At 38.2% G+C, this 17,985-nt stretch overlaps 1 protein-coding gene and 1 long non-coding RNA gene across 2 annotated transcripts in view; one reads left to right on the top strand and one right to left on the bottom strand.

The window, feature by feature from the left end:
- Positions 1-4,333, bottom strand: part of LOC309813836 — a 28,841-nt gene extending 24,508 nt beyond the window's left edge. The window contains exon 1 of the long non-coding RNA XR_014295547.1: positions 3,969-4,333. This is a non-coding gene — a long non-coding RNA (uncharacterized lncRNA). The remainder of the gene's footprint in view (positions 1-3,968) is intronic.
- Positions 1-17,985, top strand: part of TAFA1 (TAFA chemokine like family member 1) — a 497,464-nt gene that overhangs the window by 15,618 nt on the left and 463,861 nt on the right. The window contains exon 3 of the mRNA XM_082638970.1: positions 3,331-3,451. Coding sequence (XP_082495096.1) covers positions 3,331-3,451 — 121 coding nt within the window. The remainder of the gene's footprint in view (positions 1-3,330; positions 3,452-17,985) is intronic.

The raw sequence follows: 17,985 nt of genomic DNA, 5'->3' as shown, positions 1-17,985 counted from the left end.
CCTGTGAAAGGCAAGAGAGTATTCTGAGGCACTTGAAGAGGTTTTTGAGGCTGGAATATTCTGAGAACTACCTTGATTTAAAAAAAAAAATGAAAGACTAGACAGTATGATCTATGACAGTGGCAATCACATCAATCTTGTTTTCTGCCTTGTCCCCAAGCATCTAACACATAGTAAGTGCTTTATAAGTGATTCATGGAATAACTGATTGAGCTATTGGAGTGAATCATTGCTAGTGCAATCTGTAAATGAAAACTAGGTCACCTTATATGCATCGATAATGTGTAGGTACGATGACATTATATTTCCAAAGAAGAAAGTGTCTAAACCATAATACTAGAAACAAAATGTTGAACTTCTGAGTGTTTCCTCTCCCCACCCCAGCATGTTATTTGAGGGAAATTTTTTAAAAAATGTCTTGAGCATATTTCTTTATCAAAATCCAGTCTTCGATGCTGAAAATGACATATTTCTATTTATTAAACATGTTAAAAAACTCAGAAGGTTTGCTTTGCGCTTATGCCTATAAACATCTATATTGTAGTCTAGATAGACCATATTCCCAGATTTAGCTGCCAAAAACAATCGACAGACTTAAGTTTGTGTAAACTCAACAATATTTTGGGTTAACTTGCTGGTTAAAAGAACATTAAGAGGTAAGAAATGGCTTACATTTCACTTTCCCATTTGCTGTTAGGAGTCTAACACCCATTAACACTATCAGTATTTTGCAGAATGCTTTTTTCTTTTGTTTCTCCTTCCCTCTTTACTCTTTCGGCAAATGAATAGTATCCGTAAAATCTCTAAGAGAACGACGTACCCGGCAGTACAGTGTTAAAGTGCTGCTTGAGTTGTTCAAGAGTTAGTGGGCAGGTATTACAATTCACTGTAGCTATAATAAAGGGTAATGTCACTTTAAGACATGTGATACTTTACAGAGGAGGGATGTATTGAAAGAGACTATTGCTACTTACAGCGCCATATAGCAGCCCTGCTTCTACATTTTGCTGCCTTACTCTGCCCTGAATGCACTGGAGTGGGGATGGTCCCTCATTAACTATAAACTGATTCTCATCAGGAAACTGCACAATATCTCACCATCACTTCAAAGGTCTCGTCAGGCAGAGGTGACGCCAGGAGATGATTTAAAGGTGAAAATGACAAGGTTTCCAGCCCTCAAACCTTGGTTCCTTTTCTGACAATACAGTCTGAATGAACCCAATGTCTTCTTTACTGTGGGAGTAGCATCGGAAGAGAAAAACATATTTTTAAAATCCTGATAAAGAAGATTATTGGGAAGCTCTTTTAAAAAAAATCTCCAATTGTGGCACAGATGGATTTTAGAAAGTGTTAGAGCTTTCCAATGAACACTAATAGAGTACTCTGCTCTTGGCTGGATTTTTCAGGTAAGAAGCCTCTTTAAGGATTTAAGATTCAGAAAGCAGATTTCAAACCTATTCAGTCAGGTCTAGAGAACTATGTAGGGCTGAATGCATTATTTTGAGGGGGGGAAAACACCTATTACCATAGAGACAACCTCTTGGTAAGAGAGTGAGCAAAGAGAGCTATATGCAGGAACCTTGGAAGTAATGCTGAGAATTAAAGAAAGTTAAATGAAAAAAAGAAAAAGAAGGAAAATACTGCAAACGTCAAGTCACAGCAATCTTTTTGAGTGCTAAGATCTGTGTGGAAAGCCGTCATTGAAAAACTGTTGTTTTGATTGTGGTAGGCTTTCTTCAAGTTTAGATGAATTCCTAGTGCATTTTAACTGAAATTCACAAGCAATCATTGCATGCCACAGTCACCTCTATTTTGTCTTTCTATAATTCGCAGGGTATTTTGAAAAGGCACCCAAATGCATTCATTTCAGAATTCATAGGAGGGGTGTTGCTCTTTATCTTTACTGAAGAGAATGCATCTGTGGTACACTGATAGTTCTGAAGACAATGAGGTTAAATCCGTGGTACACAAAAGTAAACAGTGGGCTGTGAAACTAATTATAAAGTGAATGGTCTATGTGAAACACAGACCGGGGCATGAAAGGCACCATGCTGTTGAAAATAATGTTTTCCTACTTTGCAGTTAATTATGGTTGTCACCATTTGTCTATTATAGTTCTAAAACCCTTCTTAAAGACTACATCTCTCTCTCTCCTAAAACCCATAAATTATCTTGTATTATGTCTCTGTACACACACACATATAATGTATATGTTTTGCTTGCCGAACATCACAGCTTTGGAAAGAGTACCAATTTCCACGAATAAAGAAGCCACACTGGGAGGTCACTAGGAGGTTTTAAATGTAGCGTTGAAATACTTAAGTGTATGATTTGACAGTGGAAAGATGAAAAAAAGAAAGAAACAATCTAGGTTCCAAAGCTCTATCTAGGAGAAAAGCATATACTTAACTGGATTCCTGTATAGAAAATGCTTTCATGTCACTGGCTAAGGATGATGCTTCAAGTTTGATTAATTTGACAAATATGAAATGCAGCATAAGGTGTTGTTTGAGAAACTGGACAATATGCAGCACAGTTGAGCCTTTGTAGCTCCTAAGATTCTCATAGGTGCTGAGAAGACTGTCAAAGTTTCAGCGCTTAAGAAAAGGTGGATGTTCATCCATAAATACATATACCACCTGTATATGCATATTCATCAACACTACAACAAATGCCACGATAGGATCTTAGGAGGCAAAGCAATATTGTAAATTATGGTTTGCTCTAGGAGAGACACTTAGATCTCGTATCCGAAACTCATTTTGGCTGAAGATAATTCCTTCTGGTTTTAAGTCCAGCCAAAAAGACCAGCTCTTTTAGGAGATTACAACATGTCTCTGAGAAATGATTACTTAGTTTAGGCGACAGCATTGGAATTAAAAATTCATGACTGTAGAATTAAAAAAAAAAAAGAATCCACTATTTCCTTCCAGGCTTATGTCAGACTTGCAATGAAGTTAGAATGAACAGGAGCGTGCAGCCTTTCAATGCCTGCAATAACTGTAGCTTAAAGATCATTGTGTAAAACTGCATGTTTAGTCAGGATACAGTGTTTCAAACTGCCTAACAGATAGTCAAAAACTTTATTTCTGTATTTTGGCCATCCTAAGAGTTTGGTTTTGAATAATTTCAAAAATGGATTCATGATCTCATGGAGAGTGACCTCCCTCAGTCCCACTTTGTGGCATGACCTCTGCTGGGTCATTAATTCTAACCAGCAAAGTAGCAAAGGCACATGACGCCTGAGACCCCCCTTCTCTCACCACTGGGACTGACGGAGCGGGGGGCTCAAACCCAGGGGTAATCCTTCCTGTCTAATGTTCTCTTTAGAGAATGGCAATGGTCTCTGCGATGCCCTGGGTCCTGTATTTGTGGATAAGTGCTTGTGCGATGCTGCTCTGCCATGGATCCCTTCAGCACACTTTCCAGCACCATCACCTGCGCAGACCAGGTAAGTTGGAAGCTGGCTCCACAGCAGCCTCCCGTCTCACCGCTGTCTTTTAACAGATGGTTGAAGGCAAGTGACAGAAAGTGCTACAGGGTGGGCAGCTTGCCTCTGAATTTCAAGACTTGTTGGCTGGATGCTTTGGGGAAAGAGGGGGACACTAAAATGTCTTGGAGGTATTTCTAATAACTTCTCAGAAAAGGTGGTTTTCTCTAAGAGTCCCGCCACCCCTTAGCACACACTTTAAAAAGGAGAAGTCGTTTGTTTTGGGATACTTTGGCCAAGAGTGAAATATTCTGCAAAAGGTGGGATAACTTTCAAGGCTTGAGGAATTTTTAAGGAGGCAAAATACCATCTTTGCAACCAAGAAGATAATGTGTCCATGTTCCTGGGATTCATTTTTATCTAGCATAGATACCATAATCTTGGTGTGTATGTGGCTAGAGATTTTATGTGGATGTCAGTGCCAAAATTAACTTTGTAAGTAGTTGGTGAGTGAAAAAGAAATTAAAAAGTAACTTACTATTTCTTGTCTGGTTTGTCTCCTCTCCTTTCTCCCTTCTTTCACTTTCTGTTCTTGCGGTATGCTCGATGCCTTTTTTTTTTTTTTTCCCTATCTCTCGACATTTTCTGGGACAAGTTCTCTTTAGCGTGATTTTTTTTTTTCCTATATCGATATTTGAGTTCCAGACGCATTTTGCTGTCTTCGTTTTTCTGTTCAAAGTATATTTCTTACCCTTCCATGGCCTCACTCTTCAATCAGGATTTTTCTCTCCTGTGCCTCTCCAGCTTTCTCATTACTGTTCCCCCAGCTCGATTGTCCTCACCCGCCCTGGTTCTCGGAAAGGTTGCCTTCCATTTTCTGCTTAGCTTCAGCCTTTGCATCCATTTACTCCACCCGTCACCTGCACCGCACCCCTTCCCCTCCCCCTCCCACCCGATCGCCAAGAGCGGGCTCTGGGGACCAGTTGCGCGCCCAAGCTCCGGATCCTTAGTTCTCTCGTGCTCCCAGCTCTCCATCCCCACCCCTCCTTCCTTCCAAATCCCTTCCTGGCCTCCTCCCATCCGCCAGGCTTCCTCTAGCTGCGTTGTCTAGCCTTTGCCTTTTTCTGGCTCTGAAGCCAGCCTGGGCACCGATCCGGGGCTCTTCCGCATTCTCCTCCAGCAACACCTCCCAGGGCGCTCGCTGCTTGCTTCTTTCCCGGGTTCTGCTTCCCGGCTGGGGCCGGATCGAAAGAGTACGTGTACAGCTCGGGTCCTCCCACGCGGGCTGCAGGGGAGCGCGCCAGCTTGCTGGATGCTAGACCTTGGGTCGCTCCGGGGGGAGGAGGGGTTTGGCGGGGGCTGAGCTTGGGGCACAGGCCCAGGGCTGCCTCTGGGCCTCAGCCGCCCTCTTTTTCAAAGCCCTGGATCCGGGAGGGAAGGCGAGGGGAGGTTGGTGCCCCTGCAGGAGGGCCTGGAAACGGCTCTGCCTATGCTGCGCGCTGGTATTTCTGCCTCGCGTGTCCTGAGCCTGGATCAGCCACTGCCGGAGTCCGAGACTCCAGTGCCGAGTTGGAGGGGAAAAAAAAATACAAAAAACGTGGAATCCCCAAGTTACCTCCGGTCAGTAGATCTCCAATCTGTTCTGGCAAAAAACGTCTTTGACTTGTTACAAAGTCATACAAATAACGCGAGAAATCTGCATTTACTGTAATACTTAACGATAAGCACACAAAACAAAAACAACTAATGTGAGTGTTTTAGGCACACTGTTAAGGTTAATTCACCTTGCTTGGCTTAATTCTTATTCAAGTAGGTGTACTTTCCCACCCTGTTGCTCAGGAGACTGAAGTTCTGAGGGTCTGAGCGACTTGCCTGAGCTCACACAGCTAATACCTGCCATTGAGGACTTTGGTCTGATTTCATCTCCAGAGCCTGTTTCCCAAGGAGGAACTAATGGCTCCCAGTACAGAGCACAATCTTGCCAAGTAGCCTTTTTGAAGAGATGTGAGCACCTTCACGTAATTCGTGAAAATTTTCAAGTTATGTCAATACACGGACTCATTTGAACTGCAGACCCATTTTGAAAGGTGGCCATGGCGGAAGTGGTGAGGGGTGGCACTTGAGGATGGCAGAACTTAGGCTGGGCCATCGTCTCTGTCACTTAACATTAGTGACATGACCTTGGGCAAGTCATTTTTCTTCTCTGGGCCCAATTTCCCATTTAGGGATATTGTGGAGAGTGTGAATAAAATAATCTTCACGAAAGTGCTTTGTAAAATGTAAAGCTCTTCAGAAAGATCAGGAATTACTGGCATCCCCACTTAGTAGACTACAAATGTGCATATCACAGATGTTGAATGAGTGACATTTTGCTGTTCACACAGCTAATTATCCACATAGTGACAACAATCTTGTTTTTAATCTTGCTGTCATTTTTAACTATGTGGTACCTGACTAGAATATAAGACCAAATGCTACCTGTCTTATTTTGTGCCCTGTGCATACAGTCAAGAAATATGGTACAGTTTGCAATGAGCTTTCACATAGACTGTCTCTCTTAATCAGTAAATATATTAGATTTTTTTGGTGGAGGGTTATGGCTATGCTACTTATAACAATTAAACTTATGTCTTTATGGGGCTCATTATCAAAATACAGTAATTTTAAACTGGGAAATACATCATTGGGTTCTGTCTGCAATTAAACTCAGTATTTTTTTCCATTGTCTCCTCTTAGTAATTGCTTATTATTGTCAGTGCATGGTTCATGTGTGCCTCAAATACTCCAAAAAACTGCAGCACTGAAGCCAGTTTCAACCCCAAGCGTTTATACATTTGAGACCCATTTCAGATTCATCAATGAAATGATAACAACTATAAATACTCTCTTTTAGATGCAGAAAGATGAAAATGATATTAACTAAAGTCCAATGGTTCTAGGTATTAGGTTTATTCAACTTTCTTGGGTTTTTCAACAATCACTGCAAAGATTAAAGCAATAGATCTTGGACATAGCAATATTCTAGATTATTTCAGTCAGAAATACAATCTTCTTTAACGCAATCTTCGGTTTTGATTTTAAGAGTAAATATATGCTTTTTGTGATGAGACTTGTGATGTTTCACTTCGTAGGTCTTAAATCTTCAGGGACACTAATGAAATGTGTATGAAAACAAGAGAGAAATCAAGGCTAGTTATCTGTGATAATCCCCCCTTCAATGAGCAAATAAATAAATAAATAGCTGGATAAATGAGCAAAGAGGAAAAACATAATCTCATTTTCTCAAATCGGTTAAAACAAGTGACATGATGAGAAAAAATGAGGCACCAGCAGACCCTGAGCTTTGCCACATTTGCCTAAGCTTGAAAAATCACCTCTTTCATGAAGCAGGAGCAGGCAGACACCGTGTGCATATCAAATATCTGGGAAATGTGAAAAATGACACATCTTTCACTCAAAGCCCTGGATGGAGTGAAGGCTTTACAGCTGCCTCCTCACCTGCTTAGGAACGGCTGGTCCCCCTCTCTCCAGGCTCTTACAGGCAGCTTCACGTCCCCTACGTGGTAAGATGGATGGTGCTCTGATCCCAAGCAGCCAATCTCAGTATCTCAAGAAATAATCCACTACACTGACAGATGAGTGGAATTTGACGCGATGTTCCCCTTGTTCAGACTGTGCTGCACCTGGATGGTACCAGCCAGTCAGGGTCCTTTAGGGGAAATGGTTAGAGCTTTGGGCCAATTTCTGCTGTCAGAACATAGTATCAGGACAATGTTTCTGTGAGGCTGTGAATTTGTGATCTGTCTTCTCAATGCAGTGGGTTTGCACACAAACAGAATGAGAATATGTTAACTAGAAAACGGACTGATTTTAATGTATTCCCCTGCAGTCCCTAAGTACCTCCTATTTTTCATATTTATCGTATTACGATTGCACCATTTATTTTCAGTGACTCACTAGTTTAGGAAGATTAAAACAGTCAATCAAATGAAAGTGAATTTTAAAATTACACAAATAAGTAAAATGTGCTATAGATTAACAGATTTGTAATATCAATAATTTAATATTTGGCTAAATCAAGTTTTTTATTTTGGGAACGATGTAGGAAATTACCTTAATAACTTGAAGAATACTCATGACTTAAAAAAAAATATGTACGGTGAAGCTAGAAGAAGGACACTTAATTTAAAAAAGATAGACTGAACAATGCAAACTCAGAGTGGTGTTCCATTGTTTCAGGATATTAAAATAGACAGCTTCAACTCTTTATAATCACTAGTTGTTGTGTAACAGGTAAAAAAAGATGAATGGTTTGCTAAACGCAACTTTCTAATATAGGATTAGTTTTTTCCCCTTACGGGTATACGAATTTTCACAGCGATTTTAATGGTTACTTAATTTTGAGTGTGGGTGTGGTGTGGGGGGTTGTCCTTGAGACTTAATAAAATATGGATGACTTCACAATACTTTAGTGAGAACAGATCTTTGGGGTTCTTTAGTAATTTAAAATTATAAAGATAAATTACATGAGATAAGTTGTAAATGCCTTATGAATCATTTATTCTTGAGTCGATGCTATTTTATTGACAAGGGTGTATAGAAGTATAAAAAGATGACTCTGAATAGAATTGTCTGTGTAACTTATCCTCGGTCTGATTTAAAGCTTTATGAAGCCAACTGTGTATTTAGAGGTATTCATTTGTGACTTATTACATACTGAACATCATCATCCATTTTAAAGCGTGATTTTTTTGGGGTAAATATTTTTAAAAGTTCTTATATGCCTTATAATTATTTTTGCTTACTGTTCAATATCACTTATTGAAAGCTGCCTAAGGAATACACATTAGAATACCAAGGTTCCTTACAATAAAGGATTGTTTTATAATTGTAGTATAAAAGAAATAGTGAGAATACCAGTGGTTGCATATTGGCTTTCTCAGAATATGTACCAATACTAGATTGCTAAGTGTAGTGAACTGGTCTAAGGATTGGAACAGGCAGGTTGTTATTTGGTGTAACTGGTGCTGGTGATAATCCATTGATCATCTGATTGATGACATTGACCTCACCCTAGAGTCAGAGTGCAGCCATGGGCATTTGATAAGACCCCAAAATATCAAAATCAGGTAGAGATGCAAATAAAGATTTTCTGACCATCCCATGAACTTATAAGAGAATTATTACAATGCTATCAAAGTACTGTTACTTATGTGAGCTCAAGCCCATGGCCTCCATTTTATACGACACTGCAAACAAATTTTTAGAACTGGCACTAATGAACATTAGTCTGCAGTTGTTCATTTCTTAAAATCCATTTAAGATGAAAACTCAACTCCTTTTTAGTCTTCCAATTTTGAACTCTGTGTAAAAATTTCAAAGCTTGAGTGTATAAATTGGTACATCGTTTTTTTGAAAACAGTTTTGCAGTGTTTTCCAAAATGTAAAGTGTGCCAGTCCTGATACAATTCCATTTCTAGATGCTTATCCTAAGAAAATGATTGGACAGGTTTAAAAAGATGTATGTTTAAGGGTTAGTCACTGCAACAATAATTTTAATGGCAAAAAATTAGAGAGGCGTTTCATCTCCATCAAAAGGGAACTGGTAAAACAATCATGGTGAATCTGCTCAATGGCATTCAATGTAGCCATTGTAGTGGATGACATATGTTCATATGTACTCTTGTGGAAAAGTGCCCATGATTTACTGCCAAGTGAAGAAGACAAGGAACAGAATACTCAGCTTCAAAATAGTTTGGAGAAAATAAATATTTGCACATGTATGAAAAATATAAGAAGAGATATAAACATTCTTTATACAGTGTTAGTTAAACCTGGTGGGAGGACTGGATTGACTTAGACATTTTATTTCCTACAATTTTGAAATTTTTTCAGGTTCATTTCTAGGATGGGTGTATATTGATTTTTAATGAAAAGCTTAAAATATTTGCTATAGAGAGTTTTATGATTAAATTAGAAATGTATCAATGTTCCCAGTTTAAGGAAAAAGAAGGAAATATAGGTAGCAAAGTATTATGAGCCCCTTTTCCTTCTAAGAGCCTTAATCCTATAAAATGTTGAGGCCAGCATTTTGCAGTTCACAAAACACTGTCCCCTCAAAATGCTCATTGGAAAAAAGCTATTAACTGTTGGGGAAGTGCTCACTGCATGATATGTTCTTCTCTTAGAGATTTGCAGTGCATGTGTGTGTATGAATGTTCTGGAAAGATTTTCAGATAAGAATCCTGATAGTATTTAACTAAAATTTTCCAAACTTCTTGTATTTGGACAACAGCTACAGTGCCTATTCATATCACATGCTTTGAGAAGTTTGAGCCAAGATAATCCTGGAATCCTATAAAATTCATCTTTTTATCTCTTGCTTCTAGTAAGGAACTTGGCATATAGTAGGTGCTCAGAAAATATGTGTTAAGTTATTAAGGAAAGAAGGAATGACTGTTCTGGTGGAATCTTGCACTCTCCCTTATTTTTGCCTACTTGTGTGTGAGTATTTGTGTGTATATGGTTGGATGCATGTGTATCTGTATGTGTGTTTATAAAAAGGACATACCTCAAATAGAGAGTGGTATAAACACTAAATTGTCACTGTAACATATGCACGTATGTATGTGTGTATCTGTGCAGTATCTTTGGGTAGATATTTAACTGTATTTGATATTTGACAGCCATTACATTAGTCAAAATGGTCCAAAGAACAAACTTAAAAATGCAGTAAAAAAATTAAATCCCTAAGGTTTTCAGTCACAGCATGAGGTTTTGTTTTTTATTTCTATAGATTAGAAAATATTATAGGTGTGGCCTTGAGGATCTGAAAAGGAAACTTCACTTAGCAAATAGGGAAAGGCCTTTTGCTTTCAAATCTTTTGATAACAAGAAAAAAATTCACTTCGTCTTTGCAGAAGGGAGAAAATAACACCAGACAAGCAATTTTTCCTTTCTTTAGATAAAGAGAAGATGAATTATTTTGTTAACAGTTTGTATAAATTAATTGGATTCTCCAAATATAATGTCCTAGAAGCATTTAGGGAACCCTCTTGGTCCACTGTTTCTCTTTCCCAAACTTTATATAATAAAATTCCAGAGAAAGAAAAGAGAAAGAATATTATCACAGCAATTTTCTCTCAGAAGATGCATAGATATGCAGAGTGAGCTGCTTACTCACTAAGTGAATCCATCCTCCATGCAAGAAAGGAGACCAACCAAACTTCCCCCCCCAGTCTATAAGGGAGGAAGACCTCCCCTCAGCAAAGGCCATTGTTCTGTTGATAGAATTACCTGTGTTTACCTTTACTATGCCCTTACTAGACCTTCACTTCTAGGCATGCTTCCTTTATACCCAAGAATAAATACAAGCTGAGTCTTTGTACATCCAAAGGGTTTTTCTGATTTCCCATTCATGTGGATGAAGAATGGACCTATTGAGTTATATGCTTTGAAGTGAATAAATGCCAGCTTCTGGAGTTAGATGAATTGCCACACGGGGTCAGGGGTGGGGGTGGGGGGTGGGGGTTTGGGGGCGGGGAAAGGATTTCAATGCTCCTGAAATTGACAACAGATCCTGTATGAGAGTCAGCAGGCCAGCAGGTCATCCTTCCCACTGAATAAATATTGTGTAGGTATTCAATCAATATTTGGTGATCAACTAGGCAAAAACTTTATGTCTTTAAAAAATGCAAATATTGGTGGGAAAGCACCACATTAAGCCTTTTTTTATACCTAATGGTGATGAAGAAAGAGCACCAGGGTAGGAGTAGGACGCTGGTGCTTTCAGTGTCTCACATAAGTTGTCAATTGCAAGGCTCCAGATGAGAGAGTTGGAGGGAATCAACGGTTTTCATATTATTCCTAGCAGCTCCAAGGAGGTGATCTCCAAGGATTTGCATTCCACAAATAGTGAAGTATATTCTGCCAAATAAAGATGTTTAAGCTGCCCAAGGAATTGATTCATTGACTTCATCCATTTGATAGAGCAAGAAGCTGTAAAAAATCACCTTTGTATATTTAAAAAGCCCTCTGCTAAAGCTATTTGAAAACTTTCTGGATGATTTCATAGATGGAGAAGGCAAATAGCTTCACAGACCAGGTCGTTAACAAAAATAATTGGATCGGCCTAGAGGCCAGACATTATAAAATGCTGAAAACTGTGGCCACTTAAGAGCATATGCACATCTAGAGGGCACAGCACATCCTTAGCTACACCTGAGATGGGCTCAAGGTTGACCAGATCATCTGATATTTCAAGGCAAATCAGAAACCTAGAATTTTATGTGTAATTTCTTTATCTTTTAAATGTCAGGTGGACCAAACAAAACTTGATTCAGAGATATGTCCCACCTGCAGGCTGTCAGTGTGTGACCTTAGATAAGATTATCTCCAGCTCCAACATTTTATGATCCCTAATGAATTTATGCAAACACAGTGGACAGAGGTGAAGGCGGTGGGGCTAAAAGGGGAATTTCTATGCAGATCTCTTTTGGCCTGCTTTAAAATTATGCCCATGGGTGAGTCCTACTCTGAGTTATAACCAACATGCTAAAATGCTCTGTGTCTCTGAGCCTTTTATATGCAGCTAACTGGTATTACTGGGGGGTCTGATAAACAGAGAGAATTACTGTTAGGAGGCCAATGGCCTAAAGAGAGGTCTCATTTGAATCTTGGCTAAAAATCAATTAACTTTCCTTTAGATTAAGGCTAGAGAGAAAGAGTAATCTGTAAATGTAATAAACTGAGGGAAGCATCAGGCAGCATAGTGATGCCTATATAAAACCCTTTATTTAATACTTTATTAAACTTCTCAAAATTTAGTCTGTAGTCCACTAGAGGGTTATAAATTTATCGTGAAACCCAAGGGGTTTTGTCTTTGCTGTTATTCTTTTGGGCAAATGATTTAAGATTTTATGTACATTCATTTTGTATATGAACATAGGCTACTTATTAGTATACTGACTGAGTTATCATTCCACTAGAATGACAGGTAACTAAGGTTTACTGAGCTTCCTTAATTCAGTATTCTGCTAAGAAAACTGGCTGCTAGCTCTTGGAAACATTGCAAAGTGCCTGCATGCAAATAATTAGAATTCATGCAATTTGGGGAAGGATAATTTGTTATCAGTGCATCTTGAGTGTTGTTTGAGTTGTTAGTGATTTTCCATTGCTGTGGCCCTTGCTTTTCAATTATAAATTAGTGTTGCTTTGGTTTCATCATTATCAATTAAGTTTGCTGTGGGCTGTTTCATTAACCCTATAGTCTGTAATGATGCATATTTGCATATTTAGGCTTTTAAATTTCCTAAGGATTAGACTTTAAGATATTTTTGAGTTGTGGTTCAGAAATGATTCATCTATATTCTTATTGTAAAACATGTATATGTAATCACTCTCAAACTTATTTGTATGGTGATACTTGTCTAGTGACATTGTTTATATACTGCCCGTGAACCTATGCAACATAAATTCTCAAGGTAAGCAACATTTTTGGATTATTTTTATGTCTGTAGGACATTGTTTTATAATATATTAGCATATTAATAAGCTTAACTTATTTTATAAAAACAATGAGTGATTCATGAGTGATTCATAAATGCATCTTTCCAAGTATTTATTACCTAAGTATTTATTATCTAAATATTTTCCCACTGAAAGTGGAAACAGGTAGGAATTGGATATTTCACCTCCTTGGGGTGCTGTAATCAGGAAAATTTGAACATCACTGTTCTGTGAAGAAACTGTATCTAGAGGCCAGCCCTACTGAAACTCTGGATTGAAAAATATGTGAGATGGCAAAAAATTTTTAAAAACCCATTTTTTTCTGAAATAAAATAAGATGTAAGACAGGAGAAGATACTGTTTGGAAGCTTCTCAGATGAGACCTTATTAAGTTGAATTGTTTTTGTACCTTCTTAAATCTCTTTATCTGATGAAAAAGCAAGATGCCATATACTGGACATGTGCTTGAGAAACTAGGTCACTGGGTGAACATTTGTAGGGCAACATTTTTGACAGCTACTCCCAGGATCGTTTAGAAGTAAAAGCAGATTTATGGCATACATGCTGCCAATCTCCAGCCCTCTATCTATCATAGGCCTAGGGAATCAATCAGTGTTTGTTCCCACAGAGCCTAGATGTGATTTCAGAAACTTTTTCAGTCCTTCTCTGGGCATCACCTATCAATTGATTGACACAGGCATGCAAGTTGAGAGTCTCTGACGGTCCCTGTTGGTTCATTGACTGACCATCTCTAGGATCCCTCTCCTATCCAAAAATGCATGCCATGAAACATTTCATTTAAAAAATAAGAAAAAGATCCAGAAGTGTGATTAAATCAAATATAAATAGCCACAAATGTCTAGTAACTATGGTTTAAAATAGTGGATCTTTAGCAATTCTCTCAACTTCTAAGAGTTGCAGAACTTTCTTTTTGTTACATCCAGAAATTTTTTATTCCTTCCCTATTCTCCTCTTACTCTATGCCAGTGATGCAAAGCTGCTTGCTATAAGAGCTCTAACCAAGCAGGTGCTCTTAATCGTAAAACATGAAGCAATTCACTCTGACCAGAGAGGATTTGGGAAGCCCTCATAAAGGACTGGATTTTGTGTTGGGCTTTGAATGTTGGGTAGGAATTGAGTTTGTGGGAGAGGATCAAGGGGTAGCACACTGAACTGGAGGGAACAGGACAAGTCTTATTGGCAAGTAAGGGGGGACAAGGTAGGGCAGTGACCTAAATGTCTATAGGCCCTAAACTAGCTGGAGAAACTTTATATTATTGCAATTAAAGGGAAAGCAAGATTTTATTGTTGTTGTTACTGTTTTGTAATCTAAAGGCTGCCTTATCAATGTACACTGATGATCACAGATGAACAGCTAGTTAAAATGGAAGAAAGAAGCCCTGTTTCCACAATTTGAGTCTCTGTGGAAAGCAAGTCAGTTAATTAACAACAAATGCAGCAACTGTGTTCTGGCCAGACTCTCTGGGTCCCATGAGGCCCTTCACACCTTTGAATTATTGTTACCTTTGTGTAATACAAGACAAAATGTTACTACTGTTGATTTTTAAAATCTGGTTATTATATTAGAGGAAACTGCATATCTCTAAGTCAAATCCTAAGGATAATAATTTTTATTTTTAATATACAACCAATTTAATATGTTATTCAACAAATGTTTATGGTCCACTTACTAGGTGCAGAAAACTGTGCTTCCCAATAGTAATAGCAATGCCTCTTTATTATAATCACTGGTTTAACACTGCCTTTCCTGATCAGATCGTCAGTTCTGTGAGGGTAGGGAACCCAGCAATCTGGGGATGCCTGACTCAGTGTCTGGCTCATGGTGAGAGTCAAATAAATACTTGAATGAATGAATGATCCTAAGCATTTGATGTTTCATTGAATCTTTACAGTTACGTTATGAGTTAGAACATCTTTCCATTTTACTCATAAGGAATATCTTAAAGAATAAGATAATTGATTTGTTCAAGGTCACCTAGCTTGGGAGGGTAAGGTTGAGAATGTTGTTGGGTTCTGAGTAATGGCTCAGGTTCCTGAGTCTACTGTGTGTAGCCTCTGCTATGGACGGTTCCTTCCCATATGACACGTGATTTGTATCACAACCCTACATGGTCAGTTCTGTTATCCTCATTATATAAAACACTGCAAAGTGTCGATAGTAATTAAAAGCTGAAAGGAAAACTTAGGTTATGCCTTGACTTTCAGTCAGGTGCTCTTTCCATCGCAACCAAGTACTACTTTTAGTAATATCAGCAAGTTAGTCTTGGTTTAATTTAATTACAAGACAAATTTCTATGTTATGGGGCGTTGTTCTACATCAACAGGCAACTAACTGTGTCTTGGGCTTGGCTATATCATGCAATAATTTTAATTTAATGTGGCTGAATAATGCTTTAGTCTTAATGTTGCTTTGCAAACAGGTCTGGCTGAGAGCATACTTTCGTTGCTTATTGGATTAACAGCACCTCGTTTTCAAGTATTTTTTACAGAACTATTGTCTCCTGATAAGTTTTTTAGACTTTGGAGGCCCTTTTTGTGCTCTAGGCGAGGAAGCAGCAGTATAGGATACATTTGCATTTATTAGACTCAGTGTAGTCTTTCTGTTTTACTTAAAATGAAGTTACAAATCATTCACACTGGAAAAGAATTCTCTCTAACGGCAATTTAACTTTCTGACAAGATTTTTGGGCATTTATCATGTTGAGACTTTATAAATTACCTAGAATGTTGTAAAGTGGGCTGACCTTTCGGGTAAGTGGTTTGATCATTTGCAGCAGTATCTTTTTGCTAAAATATGGAATTTGCTGTCTTTCAAATAAAACTTGCTAGACCCGTAACTCAATAACATGCTTGGTAGAAATTGCTTACATAATCAGACCTGAAGTCTCCCTTTCACATTCCTCTCATCATCAGAACAAATCCTCTTGTTTGTTCTAAAATATGCCCATGGCCAGTGATGGCAAATTCCTGATGCATAGCCCACTCTTCCTATTATCATGCGTTGTGGACGTGACTGCTCATCACTTATGGCACTCTTTGTACTTTTATCCAGATTCAACCTGTGAACCCTTCTAAGCACAGCGCTTCAATCCCTGAGTTGTTAAACAAGGTGGTATTTCAAAAACAACCACAAAAACCACCGCCAGAACCATCATCGTTCAACACCTACAATGTCAAATACTGTGCAGAGTGCCTTCCCTGGACTTACCTGTTCAATTCTGAGATGAGACACGTCCACTCTTGATCTAGGCTGTTCGTAACTGTATGTAACTGAATTGCAGGTTTTTTGGCTGACCTCGCCCTCATTGTCACCAGTGATTCTTGGCCAAAGAGGTTGTAGGAATTAGAGCAGTCTGGTGTACCAGGCAAACCAGGGGCTCCCGTCTGAGGTCTACCACTCTTAGCTCCAAATGTGAGCAAGTCATGGTAACTCTCCCTGCCACACTCATGAAATGGGGATTCCTGTTTATATAATTCCTACTTTTCAGGCTTGAGTAAGGTATAGAGATGGTGCCTGTTCTATATCTGCCACAGAGTAGGTGTCCAGCACAAGGCATCTCGTTATATTGTTATGTACATATATGAATGTCAAAGCAAAGATGATATAGAAGGACTGCTTTATACTAACACATATACCCATAATATTTTATTCTATAAAAATGGTGCATATAGAAATTTTACAACTTAGACTTATTTAGTCACTTTATAATCACATCTGAGACTTCTGACAATAAAATCCATCTACTCGGAACAGACAAAAGATAGGGATTTTATGGCTAATCTCTACTCTGGAATACGTAAGGGTTAGCCATGAGTTCTAAGTCAATGTGACCAGGTCAATACTCACAGTATCCTTCCTTTCAACAGCAGGTTGTGTAGGTAATTACTGATGAAGGTGCTATAATTAATAAGTTTGGCAGAGTCTGTATACTGCCACATAATAGGGAAGTTTGGTTAATTAATTTAAATATCTGGCCAATAATTCATTAACAAGAAGTGGTCCAAAAGTCAGCATTGATGCTTTATGATTCTCAGAATGGGTTATAATTCTATTAAAACTCTATTAAAATAGCCACTAGTCAACTGAAATCTTATACCATTTATCCATACTTCCTCAGGTGTTTCTTTTTCCATTAATAGTGTTGTCCTTACAATAACCTTTCACCTCTCTCATAGGACCCAACAGCTAAAGGAAGAAACCCAGGTTTATACTGATAAGCACATTAGTACCTAAATGTCCATGGGTTTCATCCCAGGGTACCATTTTTGTGTACTCTTCTGTGTACCCTATATTTTTACTCTGAATACAAAATGATGTCTTTGTGTATCAATGACTGCTTAAGTAGCATGGTGTCTAATGTTTTGAGCCTTAGCAAAAGCAACAACAAAAAATGAAATGACAGTGGTCAGTTTCTTATGTTTTAAGACTCCAGGGAATTTGAATTAGCATGAGAGAATAGCCTATACAGTTAGAAGCATGGATTAAAGATATCATAAGATGATGATAAATTTGCAATTAGTGTTTCAGAGTCCCTTAAGAACCATATCTAACTTGCAAGAGCTCTCTACTGAAGAGGTCAAAGCCTTACAGAAGTCTTGACGAATCATTTGATAAAACTTTATTATCTCTTTTTTACTGTTCTCATTAACATACTTCAAAAATGCTGTTCAATATTTCTGGCAAGCAGAGCATCAGACTAATTTTACAGTAGTGTAAAGGATTTATTAATTATAATCTTTTCATGAGCCTATTTATATTCAATTGTGACATTAATAGGTTGCCAAAACAAGCTAGAGTTAATTGTATTTAATTAAATTGTTGAAAACATGTAAGGGTAGTTTATTATTATTGTAAGCAGAAAGCTCTATTGATGTACTTATTTGTGTGAATAAGATCTGGTGTAAAGTTCTTTCTAGTGGGTATGGTAGTATTCATCAACAGAAAGCAATATAAAAGTGCTAATTTGAGAAAGTTGTCATTATAATAGAACATTTGGAAGTGGAGGCTTCACGTAGTGTTTGTCATC

The sequence above is a fragment of the Mesoplodon mirus genome (genome assembly GCF_964341445.2).
Source record: "Mesoplodon mirus genome assembly, chromosome: 12".
NCBI classification, from domain to species: Eukaryota; Metazoa; Chordata; class Mammalia; order Artiodactyla; family Ziphiidae; genus Mesoplodon; species Mesoplodon mirus.
The sequence above is the reverse complement of the archived record's forward strand: the minus strand, read 5'-3'. Positions and strand labels throughout refer to the sequence as shown.